This window comes from Schistocerca piceifrons, chromosome X (assembly GCF_021461385.2).
Source record: "Schistocerca piceifrons isolate TAMUIC-IGC-003096 chromosome X, iqSchPice1.1, whole genome shotgun sequence".
NCBI lineage: Eukaryota > Metazoa > Arthropoda > Insecta > Orthoptera > Acrididae > Schistocerca > Schistocerca piceifrons.
The window spans coordinates 52869230-52886940 of NC_060149.1; the positions used below are offsets into that span (position 1 = coordinate 52869230).

At 41.7% G+C, this 17711-nt stretch overlaps 1 protein-coding gene across 1 annotated transcript in view; it reads left to right on the forward strand.

The window, feature by feature from the left end:
- LOC124721691 overlaps window positions 1–17711 on the forward strand; it is an 888717-nt gene that overhangs the window by 273902 nt on the left and 597104 nt on the right. Inside the window, exon 9 of the mRNA XM_047246771.1 lies at window positions 10810–10887. Coding sequence (XP_047102727.1) covers window positions 10810–10887 — 78 coding nt within the window. The remainder of the gene's footprint in view (window positions 1–10809; window positions 10888–17711) is intronic.

Here is a 17711-nt window from a genome sequence, read left to right on the forward strand (position 1 = left end):
CCTACAAAAATCCTGGAAGGTCTGCGAAATAAACTGATGTCCATTGTCCGATACCAGGGTGACTGGCAGACCTTCCACAGAAAAGATTTTTGCGAGTGCCTGGATTGCAGCTTCTGAAGTGGTTGAAGAGCAGCGAACCACATATGCGAACCGGCAGACCTTCCACAGAAAAGATTTTTGCGAATGCCTGGATTGCAGCTTCTGAAGTGGTTGAAGAGCAGCGAACCACATATGCGAACCGGGAATAAGCATCAATGACAATGAGCCAAAATCCATTGAGAAACGGGCCCGCAAAATCTATGTGAACACGTTCCCATGCCTAGGTTGCAGGCGGTCATGAAGAGAACGCTGACCTGGGAGACGCCTGTTGGCACACACACTGGGAACAGGCGGCCACCAAGTGCTCAATTTCTCTGTCAATACCGGGCCAGTACACATGTCTGTGAGCCAAGGTTTTAGTACGGAAAACACCCCAGTGCCCCTCAATTAATAACATGAGGACTTCCCTTCGAAAACTTGCAGGAACAACCACACGAGGAGCTGTATAACGTTAGCCAGAAGGAGAACTCCTTTGAAGACTGAGAGGCGGTCTCATAGAACAAAATAATTACGAAGAGGGTCCGAGGCCTGTCCTGGAGGACTGGACGACCACCCCCGCTGAACAAGGCGAACTACTTGCCGGAGAACCGGGTCAGCTGCCGTTTCCCTGGCAACTCTAGAACTAGTGATCGGGAAGCCATCAACCGCTTGGTGGGATGCCACATCCAAATGAAAACATATAATCTCCTCCCGATCGAACTGAGGATCCGGGCCCACTGGAAGGCGGGAAAGAGCGTTGGCGTTGGCATGCTGTCCAGTAGGGCAAAAATGAATGTCATAATGGTACTTAGAGAGGAACAAGGCCCAGCGCTGCAGTCTGTGGGCCACCCTGTCCGGAATCTGAGAGGCGGGGCCAAATAATGATATTAATGGCTTATGGTCAGTGATTAACTGAAACTTCATGCCATACAAGAAAGGGTCTTGGTAACAGCATAGACAATGGCCAAAGCCTCTTTTTCCACCTGGGAGTAATGGGCCTGCACGGGACTAAGAATTTTAGACGCAAACGCCAGTGGCTGCTCGGAGCCATCTGCGTTGCAATGGGCCAGGACCGCCCCCACCCCATACTGCGAAGTATCTGTAGCCAGGACCAATGGCTTATTGGGGTCAAAAGTAGCCAAACAAGGTGCTGACGTGAGGAGGCCCTTCAACGAGGTGAACGCTCGCTTGCATGCAGGCGACCAATCAAAAGGAACACCCTTGCACAGAAGGCAGTACAGGGGGCGGTCTATGGTGGAAGCCCTGGGAATGAACCGGTGGTAATAGGCAATCTTTCCTAAAAAAGCTTCTAACTCCTTCAGCAAAGTAGGCTGCGGAAGGTCGACGATACCTTGGACCAAACTTCCTAGCGGCTGGACGCCATGCCGAGAGATGGTGTAGCCCACATACTCAATGGATGGTTGGAAGAAGTTCGACTTACGCAGGTTGCAACGCAGGCCCACGGACCTGAATTTGAGAAAGAGGGTTTGAAGGTTGTGCAGGTGTTCCTGCCCTGCGTGCTGCGGCCTGTGTCAATTATGTCGTCCAGGTAATTAATACAATGAGGGATTGTCAACATGACGTGCTCAAGATAACACTAAAATATCGCTGGGGCACTGGATATTCCGAAGGCCAACCACTGGTATTGGTAAAGGCCAAACAGGGTGTTGACGACCGCTAGCTGTATGGAGTCCTCATCAAGTGGTATCTGATGATAAGCCTCCAAAAGATCGATTTTTGAAAAATATTGGCCTCCCGCCACTGCTGAGGACAATTCATCAGAACAAGGCAAAGGATAGGTGTCCACCACCAATTGGTAATTAATGGTGGCCTTTAAATCGCCACAAAGACGTAATTTTCCTGAGGGTTTCCTGACAATAACGAGGGGTGAAGCCCACTCACTAGAAGAAATGGGAAGAACGACCCCGAGGGCTGTCAGCCGGTCTAGCTCTTCTTTTACCTGAGGGCGGATAGCCAAGGGGATCTGCCTCACACGTAGAAAACGCAGGCGAGCCGACGCCTTCAATGTTAAGTGAGCTTCAAAGTCTGAAACACGCCCCAGGCCCTCCTCAAAGGTATCCTTAAAGTCAGAGATCAAAGATTCCAATGATTGATAGGGAACGTCTTCGGAGACCAACTGTATGGTGTCTGCGATAGAAAAACTGAAAGCTTGAAAGGCATCCAGTCCAAAAAGGTTAGCAGAGCTCACATCACTGACAACAATAAAAGTAAGAGGCCGAGTGACTGATTTTTAAGTAACGTCGGTAGTGAATTGACCCAGTAGGGGAGTTAACTGTTTACCATAACCGCATAGACGACGGTAAACTGGTGCCAACGGGGGTGACCCAAGGTCGGAGTAAGTTTGTGCATTTAACAAGGAAACTGCTGCGCCCGTATCTACTTGCAGTTGTAATCAGCGCGACCGAACCGACACCTCGATAAAGAGTTTGTGTGCCGATGCGTCGGGAGCATGGCTCGATGAAACTTCCTGAATGCCAACGTCCATGTCCTCTGTACCTGCTTCCTTCGATTCTTTTGAGGCTGAGCGGCAAACTTTAGCAATGTGTCCTTTTTTTATTACATTTGCGACAAATGGCCCAACGCTGGGGACACTCTGACTAATCATGATGGATATAGCACGACGCACAGGATGGTAACAGTGGCCAGCAGTTGGAACTCTGTTTATGTGCCGTGCAGGAGCAGCCGTAACGGCCGGATTGTACTGCTTGCACATAATCCACCACGGATGCAGTGGACACGACCGTGCTGCCCTGAACCGCCGCGACGTTGCACCACACTTCCAACTGTTGACCTGCAGTGTGAGAGACTTCATACGATTGAGCAATGGACAGGACTTCCTCAAGGGAAGGGTCTTCCAACTGCAGGGTCTGTTGCCAGACCTCCCTATTAGGTGCCGAACGAACAATGATGTTGCGCACCATAATATGGGCATACGACTCTCGTGGCTGTTCCGTGACAAAATGACACTTGCGACTAAGACCGTGCAGGGTAGCGGCCCATGCCCGGTAAGACTGATGGGGCTGTTTCTTGCATTTATGGAACTCAATCCGAGCCACCACAACATCCATGCAGCGGCAATAATATGAAGACAGCAATGAACACAATGCGTCAAGAGACAAGGTCGAGGGTTCCTGCAACAGCGCTAGCTGCCGCAAAACTTGATACAGCGATGGAGATATCCAAGACAAGAAAAGAGCACTACATACCTCAGCATCAGCAACATGAAACGCCTGGAAATGATGCTGAAGGTGATGTTCATATGCGTCCCAATCCTCTAATATCTCGTCATACGGGGGAAAGAGAGGAGGGAATGGCGCTGGAGCAGACTGTGTGGAGAGCAACACTGGAAGCACTTGTTTCATGGTGGCCATGAGCTCCATCTGCTGCTCAACCAAAACCCGCACTAAATCTTCCATACCGTGGATAAGCTGCGAAACCGGAACACCGATGCAACACGTGAAAGAACGAGCCTGCTTGTTGCCAATTGTGTAGTAACACGGTTCACGTTTTCCGTCGCACTTCACATAGCGTAGACCGGGAACTGTCTGCTAGGCATGCCCGATGTGAACTGACTGGGCACGGCCCATGCTGCCTGAGTTGTTGTTGCTCCGCTGGCCAAGGGTGTGGCCGAATTCTCACGTGCCTTCTGGTGGACGGGACTTTCCTTGCGGCAACTACTGTCTGTGACGCGCTGTGCCGAAGTGTGCCTTCCGCAGTCTTTCTGGTGGCTACTGCACAGGCAGAAAATTTACACTACTTTTCTTCCTTGACATACTGTTGCTGATTAGATTCTCACAGCTGTTGGCTGCACCCCTAGCTGCAATTCCACTGTTGTGTGCTGAAACAGACACAACAGATGTGCCCTATACTGCTAACTGCACTCATCACTATGTGCTGTCACTGCACTTTTTGTCCATGGATGTCTCATCCTACTCTGCACCCTGCGCCATCTTGTAGCATGAAGAATCTTTAAGTGACGGTTTACAGTGTAATCCCATTGACCATGCACACAACGTTAACTTTTATTCTCATAGCACTTCAGCACTTCCTATTCCTGATTTATACTAACATTACTTTCATAGCAACAAAAAATTTGATTTAGTTTCATCAATTATTATAGTTCAACAAAAGCTCAAAAACAATTCAAACACAGTTCAAAGCCTATTTATCACAGTTCTTATGCAGTTCTCTAGCCTATTTATCACAGTTCTTATGCAGTTTCTAGCCATTTACGTTTCACTTGTACATGGTCCCTCCTTAGCTCACTGATCAGTTACAGTTCACATGGCTTGTTAATAAAGTCTAGCCTCATCAATCCAAAGCTCTTTGACTTCAAAGATATTTCCCGCAAGGGTTGCCATGTATGTGAGGGGGGGCGGGGGGAGGGGGGGGGGGAGAGAGAGAGAGAGAGAGAGAGAGAGAGAGAGAGAGAGAGAGAGAGAGAATGACTTTACGTGTGCATGATAAATCCCTTTCCTCAAAAATTTCCTTCCTCTATACTTCCCTCCTCCTCTGTGTTACCACAGATGATGTCACTGATCTCATTTGTTCTAAAATTGCAGTACACTCGAGGTGCCTAGTTTCTTCCACTGCCCTGTGTGGAATGCATAAGTTCTGAATAATGTTCACCAACCTGCAGTTTTCTGTAGTTGTTGCCCCTGCACAGAAAACAACATGTGTGCCATGAGTCTGTTATCTTGAGGCTGTAATAAGCTGTTAGCAAGGAACTGGTATTGTATAAATAATTAAATTTTGAACTGGTTTCTCTAAACAGGATGCAAGAACAGATTTAAATTGCATCAAATTTTACACATATTCCTGTGGCAATAACAATGTTGCAAGCCATTGTGAAGTTTTGGACAGTTATTGAAGAGGTTGAAAAATCTGTGTCATCATTCTGTGGAGAAGTGGGATTGGCCGCTTTTAAGATTGACAAATGTATTAGATCAGATCCTGGTTTTGAGTTTATGAAGCTGACAGAAAAATATTTTGTGACAAAAGTGTAAAAAACTATCAACTTGACCAGGCTTCGCCCCAAGTTTCTTCATTTAAGTATGCACCTGTTACTTCTTGTGGCATAGAAAGTTCATTTTCTGTGTACAAAAATACTCTGTCTTGTAAATGCATGAATGTAAATGAAGAAAAGTGGGAGAAATTGGTTACTGTGTACTGTTTTAGAAGAAAGTAGAAATAAATATAGAACTGAATACCACATTTTTTCTGCCTTATTGTGCACATTTAATGATATGGTACTGCATGAATGCATGCATGTTTTACTATTTGATAGTGCATGAAAATATTGGCTCTAGTAATAACATTATGACTAATTTTATGAGTAAAGGTATTAACCCACTAAATAGTTGAGGTGCTGAGTCGTTGATAGATACATACATAAAAAATGCAGAGAACCTTGCTAGGTTTCCAACAAAGTCTTGCACACAGTTTAATCTGCTATAAAGTTTCAAAACCATGCATACTTCCCTGGAGAGTGAAAAACAGATTCTGAAGGCAAAATTTAATAATTGTGTTGATTGGTCTTGATGGCTACATTTTTTACATATGTAGTTGAAGGTAAACCATGCATTTAACCAATTCACTGCTACACTCATGTATATACAGGTGGCAGATGCTACATGTCAGGTGATAGGCCCATATATACACTCCTGGAAATTGAAATAAGAACACCATGAATTCATTGTCCCAGGAAGGGGAAACTTTATTGACACATTCCTGGGGTCAGATACATCACATGATCACACTGACAGAACCACACGCACATAGACACAGGCAACAGAGCATGCACAATGTCGGCACTAGTACAGTGTATATCCACCTTTCGCAGCAATGCAGGCTGCTATTCTCCCATGGAGACGATCGTAGAGATGCTGGATGTAGTCCTGTGGAACGGCTTGCCATGCCATTTCCACCTGGCACCTCAGTTGGACCAGCGTTCGTGCTGGACGTGCAGACCGCGTGAGATGACGCTTCATCCAGTCCCAAACATGCTCAATGGGGGACAGATCCGGAGATCTTGCTGGCCAGGGTAGTTGACTTACACCTTCTAGAGCACGTTGGGTGGCACGGGATACATGCGTATGTGCATTGTCCTGTTGGAACAGCAAGTTCCCTTGCCGGTCTAGGAATAGTAGAACGATGGGTTCGATGACGGTTTGGATGTACCATGCACTATTCAGTGTCTCCTCAACGATCACCAGTGGTGTACGGCCAGTGTAGGAGATCGCTCCCCACACCATGATGCCGGGTGTTGGCCCTGTGTGCCTCGGTCGTATGCAGTCCTGATTGTGGTGCTCACCTGCACGGCGCCAAACACGCATACGACCATCATTGGCACCAAGGCAGAAGCGACTCTCATTGCTGAAGACGACACGTCTCCATTCGTCCCTCCATTCACGCCTGTCGCGACACCACTGGAGGCGGGCTGCACGATGTTGGGGCATGAGCGGAAGACGGCCTAACGGTGTGCGGGACCGTAGCCCAGCTTCATGGAGATGGTTGCGAATGGTCTTCGCCGATACCCCAGGAGTAACAGTGTCCCTAATTTGCTGGGAAGTGGCGGTGCGGTCCCCTACGGCACTGCGTAGGATCCTACGGTCTTGGCGTGCATCCGTGCGTCGCTGCGGTCCGGTCCCAGGTCGACGGGCACGTGCACCTTCCGCCGACCACTGGCGACAACATCGATGTACTGTGGAGACCTCACGCCCCACGTGTTGAGCAATTTGGCGGTACGTCCACCCAGCCTCCCGCATGCCCACTATCCGCCCTCGCTCAAAGTCCGTCAACTGCACATACGGTTCACGTCCACGCTGTCGCGGCATGCTACCAGTGTTAAAGACTGCGATGGAGCTCCGTATGCCACGGCAAACTGGCTGACACTGACGGCGGCGGTGCACAAATGCTGCGCAGCTAGCGCCATTCGACGGCCAACACCGCGGTTCCTGGTGTGTCCGCTGTGCCGTGCGTGTGGTCATTGCTTGTACAGCCCTCTCGCAGTGTCCGGAGCAAGTATGGTGGGTCTGACACACCGGTGTCAATGTGTTCTTTTTTCCATTTCCAGGAGTGTATATACGGTTTCACTTTTCAGTTTTGTATGCTACACTTGTTTTAAACTGGTTTCTTATGTTGCTTAGCCCTGATAAGTACTGTTCTGTGTTAGGCCTGTTTACTTCACTCCAAGCCAAAAAACTGCTTTGTACTATTGTGTTATTCATTCTTGTTCATGAGGTTCAGTGTACAGAATGGCATGTTCTTCTTACATTGCTCGCAGTGAAAGAGTTGTTTCAGCATTAAATGAATTATTTAGCACATTGGAAAGTGTAGATGAAGATCATAGTTTCCATTATGCTGACCGTGATATAACTTATAATAAAGCTTCAGTACTTTTCCATTCTGATAATGGGTGCTTAGATGACAATTCATATTAATATAACCTGGAGGAAAATAAATGCATCAAATATACTCATTCAGCTCCAAAACAAAGGAAGGATGCAAAATATCAGTGTTCAAATTGCAATGTCAGGTTTGTGTATTATTAATAGTTTCCAAATGTAATCATACATGAAAAAAATGTAAGTAATTGTTTTTGTAAAACTGCAAAAATAAATATGTGTGAGCTGTATTTAGATGCCCAAGAGTATAATTGTTTATTTTTGACGTAAAGAGACACAAAGAAAAAAGTTGACTGCCAGAAAGTCTGTTTCTGGTGTGCTTTCATGACACTGCAGTGACAGGGTTAATGTAACTTCAAGTTTTAAACAAAACAATTGGCATAAAACATGAGTTCAGCAGTTAATTCCATGGTGAATAGTTGAACAGTACAGATTTAAATGACCATGCTACCAGAATGTCTGGATTTGGTTATGCTGGCTATATTGCTTCATATGCTATCACTGGACAAAGGCAGATGAGATTGAGCACAGTAATAAACAGTTTTTTTCTTTTTATTTCAATTCAGGATCCAGCAGAATTATCTGGCAACTACTTTCACTATAATTAGATCTAGTTACTGAGTGGTTTTGGCTTTCATACTTGCACCATCAGCATAAAAGGTACATGACAAATTCTCTAAACCTATCATAAATTATAAAAAACAAAACATAGACAGATATTAAATTTCATTTGTATTGCACCACATTAGCCTGTGAAGCACCAGGAAATTGGTACAGTTCTTCATTTGAGCGATTGTTCTTGTCTACTGTCTGTGATAATGCATTTCACAAATGGTCTTGCATGGTATCACAGTATGGGTTTCTTTTGATGTTTCCTGAGAACAAAACACCACCCATTTGTTTTATGTAAGGTTACATTGTGACAGGTTCGTGACTGAATCAAGTTGTTATAGCCTATAAGAACTGCATTGCATTGCTATCTTTCTTTTCGACAGTAACTGAATCCAGTGGGAAGCCATACATTCTGCACCCTGGTTTCTCTGAAACACTTAATCCAAAACACTCTTTCTACCTTTCTGCTGGCTTCTTGAGTTACTGGCTCTTTCATATGGTTTCAAGTATAACTGAAAGGTTGCTTCAAGACATTGTAGAAATAATAAAGACAGCAGACATGCTACTTTCTTTTATATATAGTATTTCAATTAACTTTGTACAATCTAATTTAAGAAATGGAATTGTCAGTATTAAATGTCAACCAAATTTCAAAACTCCCACCACTTGCCTCAACCAGTTGGCAGCTGGTTTGTTCTTTCTTCCCTAATGTGTTGACACATGAGTGATAGTGCATTCATCCATTCATTCACCCATCATATTCTGTAAATCCCAACATAAAACAGAGCCTTCAGGGATGTGAAATGGGCTTAGTTATACATTTGCAGGCAGCAGCAACAACTGCTGACTACAAGCCAAACAATGTGCTCCAGATAGGAAGAAAGAAATAAACTTTATTTATGTTCAAACTGAATACAACAAAATAGTCATTCAGCCTTGAATATACACTACTCGGTACCAGTCCACTGACAGTCGCTTCCATTGCAGTAGAAGACTTCATACGAAGATGACGTCGATGTGGCCCTATCGATGGAGAGTGGTAAAGCTCAAAGATGGTCCAGAAGGGAGGTCCCATTAAGGCAGAAGCTCATAGCCAGTTGGAGATAGACAAGGCCACCTCAGAGAGATGTCTTCCTCGAATGGGCAGATGACACAGCCAGAGGAGGGAGCAACAATAAGCTGCACACAGATGGGCTGCAGGTGTGGCTGATGATGGGGCCAACATGGAGAACTGGGATGAAACACCGAGCAATGGCTGGGCTGCAATGCAATGTGAAGCCATTAGTGGATAGTATAGACAACTCGGCACACGGCTCGCAGCAAAGACATCTACAGCCAATATGGTGAACATGGACAGCAGTCGGAGTGAGAACATGTACACAATTCTACATGTGTGACAGCACTGGGCAGTGAGAGCCCTGATTCCCTGATTAAGGGAGTGGCAACCACACTCAAAGCTATGGCCCGAAAAGCACTGATTGTGGTGCCTCTTGCATCTTCAATGGCAAGACTGGTGCCACGTATGACTGTGGCAGCTGTCAGTGATGTGGTTGACAACAAATACAGTTTGATGATGTTTGTGTTTAAACAGTTTACCTTGCATATCTGCAAATTTGTTGCCAGCTGCCTGGAAAGGTGGCAGTCTGCAGTACACATCTGTTTTTCGTACCCGTGGATCCCATGCTAATACCATGTATACTAACATGAAACTATGACTCAGCATAATCTACTTAGATTTGTAGCTGTGATAATTACTTCAGAAAAGTTCACCCTTGCTCCCCCCTCCCCCTTCCCCTTATCCTACTAAGGATCTGTTACTAGATAATACTTCAAACAAAGCATTTATCTAACTTCTCACAAACCCTTGTCAGCTTTCTATATACTGACAAAGTCAAGATCTGTCTTACACAATTATTTGAGTTATGCAGAATTACATTCTTGAGGGAAAGTATTTTGATAAGTATTAAAAATAGTGGTTAATGTAGCATTCTTTTACTTTGACCTGAATAACTTAGAATCTTCAGTTTCCTGCCTGATATCCACTGACAATGTTTTATAGACTTTTGCACCAAAATATGAAACTTTATTCTGAAACCTTGCACCCTAGAGACAGATGGCATAGTCCTTTTCAGGATCATTCAAGACAGTCTTTGGTTGTAGCTGAAAAACATTCAAAAGTGAAAGGCATCCATACCTCTAGTATGAGTGATGCTCCACAGCCAGGTGCTGCTGTCAAGGAGGCTTAGTGAACTGTTGATGATTCCCCCAGTATGCATGTGGATAAGATGGCACTGTAGAATTAAATGGTTGGTTGTAATATTTGTCATAACATGAGGAGGAAATGGACAAAGGGAAGTTTCTAAATAACAAAGAATCTGTAACCTTACCAACTTGTGTGCTATTTTATTTGTAGGAAAGCCACAAACAGTGTTGCCTACTCCATTGTGTATTTTTAATTGTGATGTTGAACTTGATAGAACTTAACTGAATAGAATTGTAGTAGTAGTTGGTGGTGGTGGTCATGATTTGATGTTCATAATCCTAATTTATGTAAATTGTACCAGGTAGTGTTCATATCTGCCAGTCATATGGCTATGATATTGCATTTTTTTCCTTTCCTTTGTTTATAAAAGTTACATAATGTTCTTGATAGCTGCTTAGTTACATTGACCAGTGTTGTATTTTCTAACAGGTGAACCATATGCTGAATCAGCTAGACAGAAGAAATATTTTAAACCTAGCTGGTGGCACAGAGACCACAATGAATCAGGTATATATTCACTATATCTATGCTGTAGTCATGGTCACAATTAGTTTTTCACTTATGTGATTTCTGTATATATTGACAGGGTAACGCTGTGAACTGTGCTATGTATAGTGTGCAGCTATCATTTTTCTCAAATTCAGTCAAATATTATTTATACCTCATAATGGGATTGTTTGATTTTTGTCATAATGGAAGTCAGCATTAATTAATTCTATTACTACAAACATGTGTATGAATGTTTCTGGTTATTCAGATGATTTTATTTCTAATTATTATGAGTCTGTGAGAGTTATTGACTTTCTGAGGTAGGTGTATAATAACTAGAGTCCAGATTTCTGTGTAAACACAAGTTGCATGAATTTTTGCATGTGTGGCCATTTGCTGGGTAAATGTATATTTTATGCTTATCCATTACGGATATTTTAGAACCGTGACTGTATATTAATGTAAATAAATTATACACAACTGCAACCAGTCACTTTTTTCATTAATAATGCTTTATTACATTAACCGGTTTTCGAACCCTTTCAGGTTCATCTTCAGATGATTTCGGTAGAATCCGGGAAGTTACATCATTACTGGTAGTAGCATAATGCTGGGTGCTGGTTCTATGGCAGAAAGATGGGTCACACTTTAATGTATCGCTATGACTATAGATTATCTGTCGATATGGATGTGAATTTAGTTTTTACTTACAGCGACAGTATAGGCGGCTTTTTTCGTATCTGTCTGCCTCCATTTTGATGTCCAGAACACTTTCACACGAACTATATTAGTTCACACTTTAACAGTGACACTTTACCAGCATCCCGCATGCGCTTTACAACTGTTGCTTATAACAAAGATCTTGACAGAGAGATATGGCATAAGCCTACTTTGTACAGAGATGTAATTTGTTGTTCTTTACATGTGTTAAAGTCGATATAAGGGCAAGTTTTTTCATCAGAATGGTGATGACATGAGAGCACTAGAGAAAACAATAATAAATTACTACAAGAATAAATTTCAGGTGATCTGTTATGTTATTTCTATTTGTATGTTACAGGCAGTTTTTTTTTTTTTTTAGCAATTATCATGTTTGGCACTAACATGAATCCCAAGGAATCAATAATACATAGTTATTGTATCTGCAGTGAGGTGCAGCTGTCTGTATGACTAGGACCTGTATATTTAAATTAATAACAAATCTTCAGATGAACTGTTGGCTTATTTCTGTTGTTACGTTAACGTGATCTGGAGTATTATCAAGAGCAGATTCTGTTTATTTTAGCTAAAGGTATATGTATAAGAGTTAAAGTGATTGTAATGGATTAAAGCTGTTTGAATGGCTGCACATTTAATATTTTAAAAAACCATGAACAAAAATTCTTTAACTGTTGACTTATTTTTATTCTAACATTAGAGTGATCTCGGATATTGGTAAAGGCAGCTTATGTTTGTTCCAGCTAGAATTAATATGTATAAAGTACTGATTTATGTTAGCAATGGAGGGCTTTAACATTTAGAGATATGGTACATGTCTTATTCTGTGGTAGTATATTACATTGACACCAGTGTGGTTAGGATGTAAGGAGAGGGGGGTGGGTCATTGGGAGGGGGGGGGGGGGGTTGGGGAGCTGGTGTAGGTTTTATTGGGTGGTTACTTGTTTTGAACTAGTAGATCTTCAAAGTTCTGAAGGAAAAATTTGTTTCTCAGTTCAGTTTGATCATTGATTAGGTAGTCAGGTGCTGTATTTGTGTAGACAAATTTTTCAATTTCTTCAAGAAGGTCAAGTATTGTGCATTTGTTGGCAAAATGTAGTATTCGGAGATTCTGTTCTATGTTGTATGCAGAATGATTGTGTTGGGCAAGATGTGAGGCAAAGCTGGACTTGTTCAGGTTGTTAAGACGCAGTGCATCCATGTGTTCTTTAAATCTTGTTGTGAAGCTTCTGCCAGTTTGTCCAATGTAGAAGCTTGGACATGAGTTGCAAGTGAGCTTGTACACACCTGACTTTTGATATTTTTGTATAGTGGTTTTGGTGGTGTGTATGATTTGATTTTGTACTTTGTTGGTGGTGAAGAATCTTATTTTTATGTTGTATGTCTTGAAGAGGTTGGCAATTTGGTGAGAAATCTTCCTCTTGCCATCCAGACCAACATAAAAAAGCGTTCTTCAGAACAATGGTTAATCGCATGCTGAAAATCCCAATGGACACAAATGAAAGACAAAAAGAAACGGAAATTATTAAATCAATTGCCTCCACCAATGGGTACAACCCTGCAATAATAGATAAACTAATCCATACAGCAAAACTAAATCAACCAACTGCTGAACAAAAAATGGTTCAAATGGCTCTGAGCACTATGGGACTCAACTGCTGTGGTCATAAGTCCCCTAGAACTTAGAACTACTTAAACCTAACGAACCTAAGGACATCACTCACATCCATGCCCGAGGCAGGATTCGAACCTGCGACTGTAGCGGTCGTGCGGTTCCAGACTGTAGCGCCTTTAACTGCTCGGCCACTCCGGCCGGCTAACTGCTGAACAACCACCCACAAACAAGAAAACCACATTTGTTAGCCTGCCTTTCCTAGGGAAGATTTCTCACCAAATTGCCAAACTCTTCAAGACATACAACATAAAAATAAGATTCTTCACCACCAACAAAGTACAAAATCAAATCATACACACCACCAAAACTGGACAAACTGGTAGAAGCTTCACAACAAGATTTAAAGAACACATGGATGCACTGCGTCTGAACAACCTGAACAAGTCCAGCTTTGCCTCACATCTTGCCCAACACAATCATTCTGCATACAACATAGAACAGAATCTCCGAATACTACATTTTGCCAACAAATGCACAATACTTGACCTTCTTGAAGAAATTGAAATATTTGTCTACACAAATACAGCACCTGACTACCTACTCAATGATCAAACTGAACTGAGAAACAAATTTTTCCTTCAGAACTTTGAAGATCTACTAGTTCAAAACAAGTAACCACCCAATAAAACCTACACCAGCTCCCCAACCCCCCCCCCCCCTCCCAATGACCCACCTCCCTCTCCTTACATCCTAACCACACTGGTGTCAATGTAATATACTACCACAGAATAAGACATGTACCATATCTCTAAATGTTAAAGCCCTCCATTGCTAACATAAATCAGTACTTTATACATATTAATTCTAGCTGGAACAAACATAAGCTGCCTTTACCAATATCCGAGATCACTCTAATGTTAGAATAAAAATAAGTCAACAGTTAAAGAATTTTTGTTCATGGTTTTTTAAAATATTAAATGTGCAGCCATTCAAACAGCTTTAATCCATTACAATCACTTTAACTCTTATACATATACCTTTAGCTAAAATAAACAGAATCTGCTCTTGATAATACTCCAGATCACGTTAACGTAACAACAGAAATAAGCCAACAGTTCATCTGAAGATTTGTTATTAATTTAAATATACAGGTCCTAGTCATACAGACAGCTGCACCTCACTGCAGATACAATAACTATGTATTATTGATTCCTTGGGATTCATGTTAGTGCCAAACATGATAATTGCTAAAAAAAAAAAAAAACTGCCTGTAACATACAAATAGAAATAACATAACAGATCACCTGAAATTTATTCTTGTAGCAATTTATTATTGTTTTCTCTAGTGCTCTCATGTTATCACCATTCTGATGAAAAAACTTGCCCTTATATCGACTTTAACACATGTAAAGAACAACAAATTACATCTCTGTACAAAGTAGGCTTATGCCATATCTCTCTGTCAAGATCTTTGTTATAAGCAACAGTTGTAAAGCGCATGCGGGATGCTGGTAAAGTGTCACTGTTAAAGTGTGAACTAATATAGTTCGTGTGAAAGTGTTCTGGACATCAAAATGGAGGCAGACAGATACGAAAAAAGCCGCCTATACTGTCGCTGTAAGTAAAAACTAAATTCACATCCATATCGACAGATAATCTATAGTCATGGTGATACATTAAAGTGTGACCCATCTTTCTGCCATAGAACCAGCACCCAGCATTATGCTACTACCAGTAATGATGTAACTTCCCGGATTCTCCCGAAATCATCTGAAGATGAACCTGAAAGGGTTCGAAAACCGGTTAATGTAATAAAGAATTATTAATGAAAAAAGTGACTGGTTGCAGTTGTGTATAATTTATTTACAAATGTATATTTTGTAGATGGTATGATTTGGGACACTTGTAATGCACATTATATCAGATTTTTGACCTTTTTTTGCAATAACGTGCATGACACCATCTTTTATTGATTTATTCATATGAACTACACCAAGGCGCAGAACATAAGCAATTCTGCAAATTTGTTGCAGTTTGTGAACTTCATAGTGAGCTCAAGTGCCCTACTTCAGTTCGGTAGAAGTCAATATACTTTGTGCCAATTAATTTAAATTAAAAAAGGGTATTATTATTGTTATTATTATTATTGTTATTATTGTTGTTGCACAATGCTGCTCCATATGTGATGAAGGCTGGGAAAGCTATTAAATATTTTTATCATAACTTGAAGTGTCTAACATGGCTGGCCCATGCGCTACATCATGTAACTGAAATGGTAGTATAAAATTTGATTGTGTGAATACACTGTTACAAATAATGATACTAACAAGGAAAATTGCTGCACAAAATACAAAGGTTTGAAACTGCTGACAGCATTAAGTCATATGCTGCCCTTTTATTCCAATTGAAGGTACTCTTAAAAGCACTTGTCCATGTTGCTGGATTTAGAGATTCTGCCAGAATTATCTGTGTCTCCACAACCTTTTTTAACCAGGTGGGGTACCTGGATTAATGCTGCCATCTTTTACTGTGGTAATTTTGATTATGTTGTCAGTAAGAGACATTGAATTTCTACAGATCTATTGAAGTTGACATCTCTTTGCTTCATTCTGCTGCAAAGCCTTAAGGTACTGCAATGTAGGTTTTTTGCTGCATTTTTAGGTTATAGGTTTTTGAGGTCACTAACGCAGTTTACATTAAAGACATGATAGTGATATTCAAGGAAACAGATATGAGGCAAGACCAGATTCACATCAAATCAAATTTTGTGCATTTTCCTTTGGAAATACCATAGTTGCAATTCACAGGTAGAGTCCCAGGTAGTTATTGTAAGGGTTCAAAAATCTTTGCCATCATCCTATGGAGAAGAGGGTGTTGCTGATTTTAAGATAACAAAGTTATCAGATCATATCCTGATTCTGAGTTTACAAAGAAGACAAATAATATTTTGTAGCAAAAGTGTAAAAAAACTATCAACTTCATCAAACTTTGTCCAAAATTTCTTCACCTAAATATGCATCTGTGTCTCCTTGTGACATAGAAACATAATTTTCTGTCACTTTTTAATTCTTTATCTGCCTTATTATGCGTATTTAATGATATGACATTGCATGAATGTATGCATGTTTTACGATTTGATAGTGCATGAAAATCTGGGCTCTAGTAATAACGTTATGAGTAATTTTATAAGTACTACACACACTCCCATGCAGAGTGAAAAATATGGTATTTACTTGGGTATAAGACAACCCTGAATATAAGATGAACCCCCCCTCCCCCCCGTCCCCCCTTTATGAGTGGTTTCTTGGGAAATATTTTTTTTTAACACACTCTGACTAATCAAATTTACAAACTCTTATTCATAAAAGGGATGTGTCTAAATAGTTAACATTATGCCTATTCTGCATTTATGCAATTTTTTTATTGTTGACATTATGATACGACACGGGGAAATTAAATAAACAAAAAAAAAATTTTTGTAATTATACTCTGCATTCTCTTGCTGGTGTATCGGTAATCCTATACTTTGTATTTTCTTGCCTGTCCACATATGTTTCATCAAATGTCTGTTTTTCACCTGTGCTCCGCAGATGTGTACATGGGCAGGGGGAGGGGGAAAAGTTGTTACATGTGGCTTACGACGACAACATACAGCAGGTCATTTGGTCAGGTCTTGTAAGTGGACATCCATTGCTGCCGTTAAATGACAGAACAGGAAATTAGGTAAAATAAAGAGAATATATTCAAATTAGAGTACACAAGAGGCACGCCTAGGGTTGGAAGTTGCCAGATTTAGGCGAGTTTAGGAGGTTGAACGACTAATTGAAATGGGCAGCAGAATGGGAGGTGGTTCATGTTAACTTACGTTAATCGCCAGTCATGAAACGTAGAACTGGAGGCTTTGCCTACCATGAATGACATCTGTTCTGCTTGAGGTCTGTATCACAAGAGAGTGAGGCAACTGTGTTCTGCACTGCAGAATACTCCAGCATGCACACATGTGACCTGCATCTCACGCACGCTGATTGCCAAAACCAATGGTGTGAATTCGCTAGCAGTTTCAGCAGAGGGCTGAGGGCATCTCTTGTCAGCGGCGTGAACTGGACGAAACTGCGTTGGTTCTGAAAGGCGGGCAGCTTGTGTCATGTATGCACTATGGAAGTTGCTCTAGGAGCAAACTTGTAAAGATTTGGATGGGGTCTCCTAAATAAAATTTTATAAACCAGTTGCTTAAAATATTGCTTGATTTGCTGCCACCCTGTATATTACTTACCCCTTCAAGAGGAGTGGTGACTCACATTGTTTACAAAAGGATGTCAGTCACTGCGGGAAAGACGGTTTGCTCTAGTGGGAGCCTTAATGCTGTGGGAGGGCCCTGTCACAATTGTTTTCATTTAGTGTAAGTGGCAGGGGACTTAGATGTAGTCAAGTTTATTGAATTTCATGAGTTAAGAAAACAGTAAAATATTAACTGTTCAGATTTTGTGTGGCAAAGCAATAGCTCCTGTAA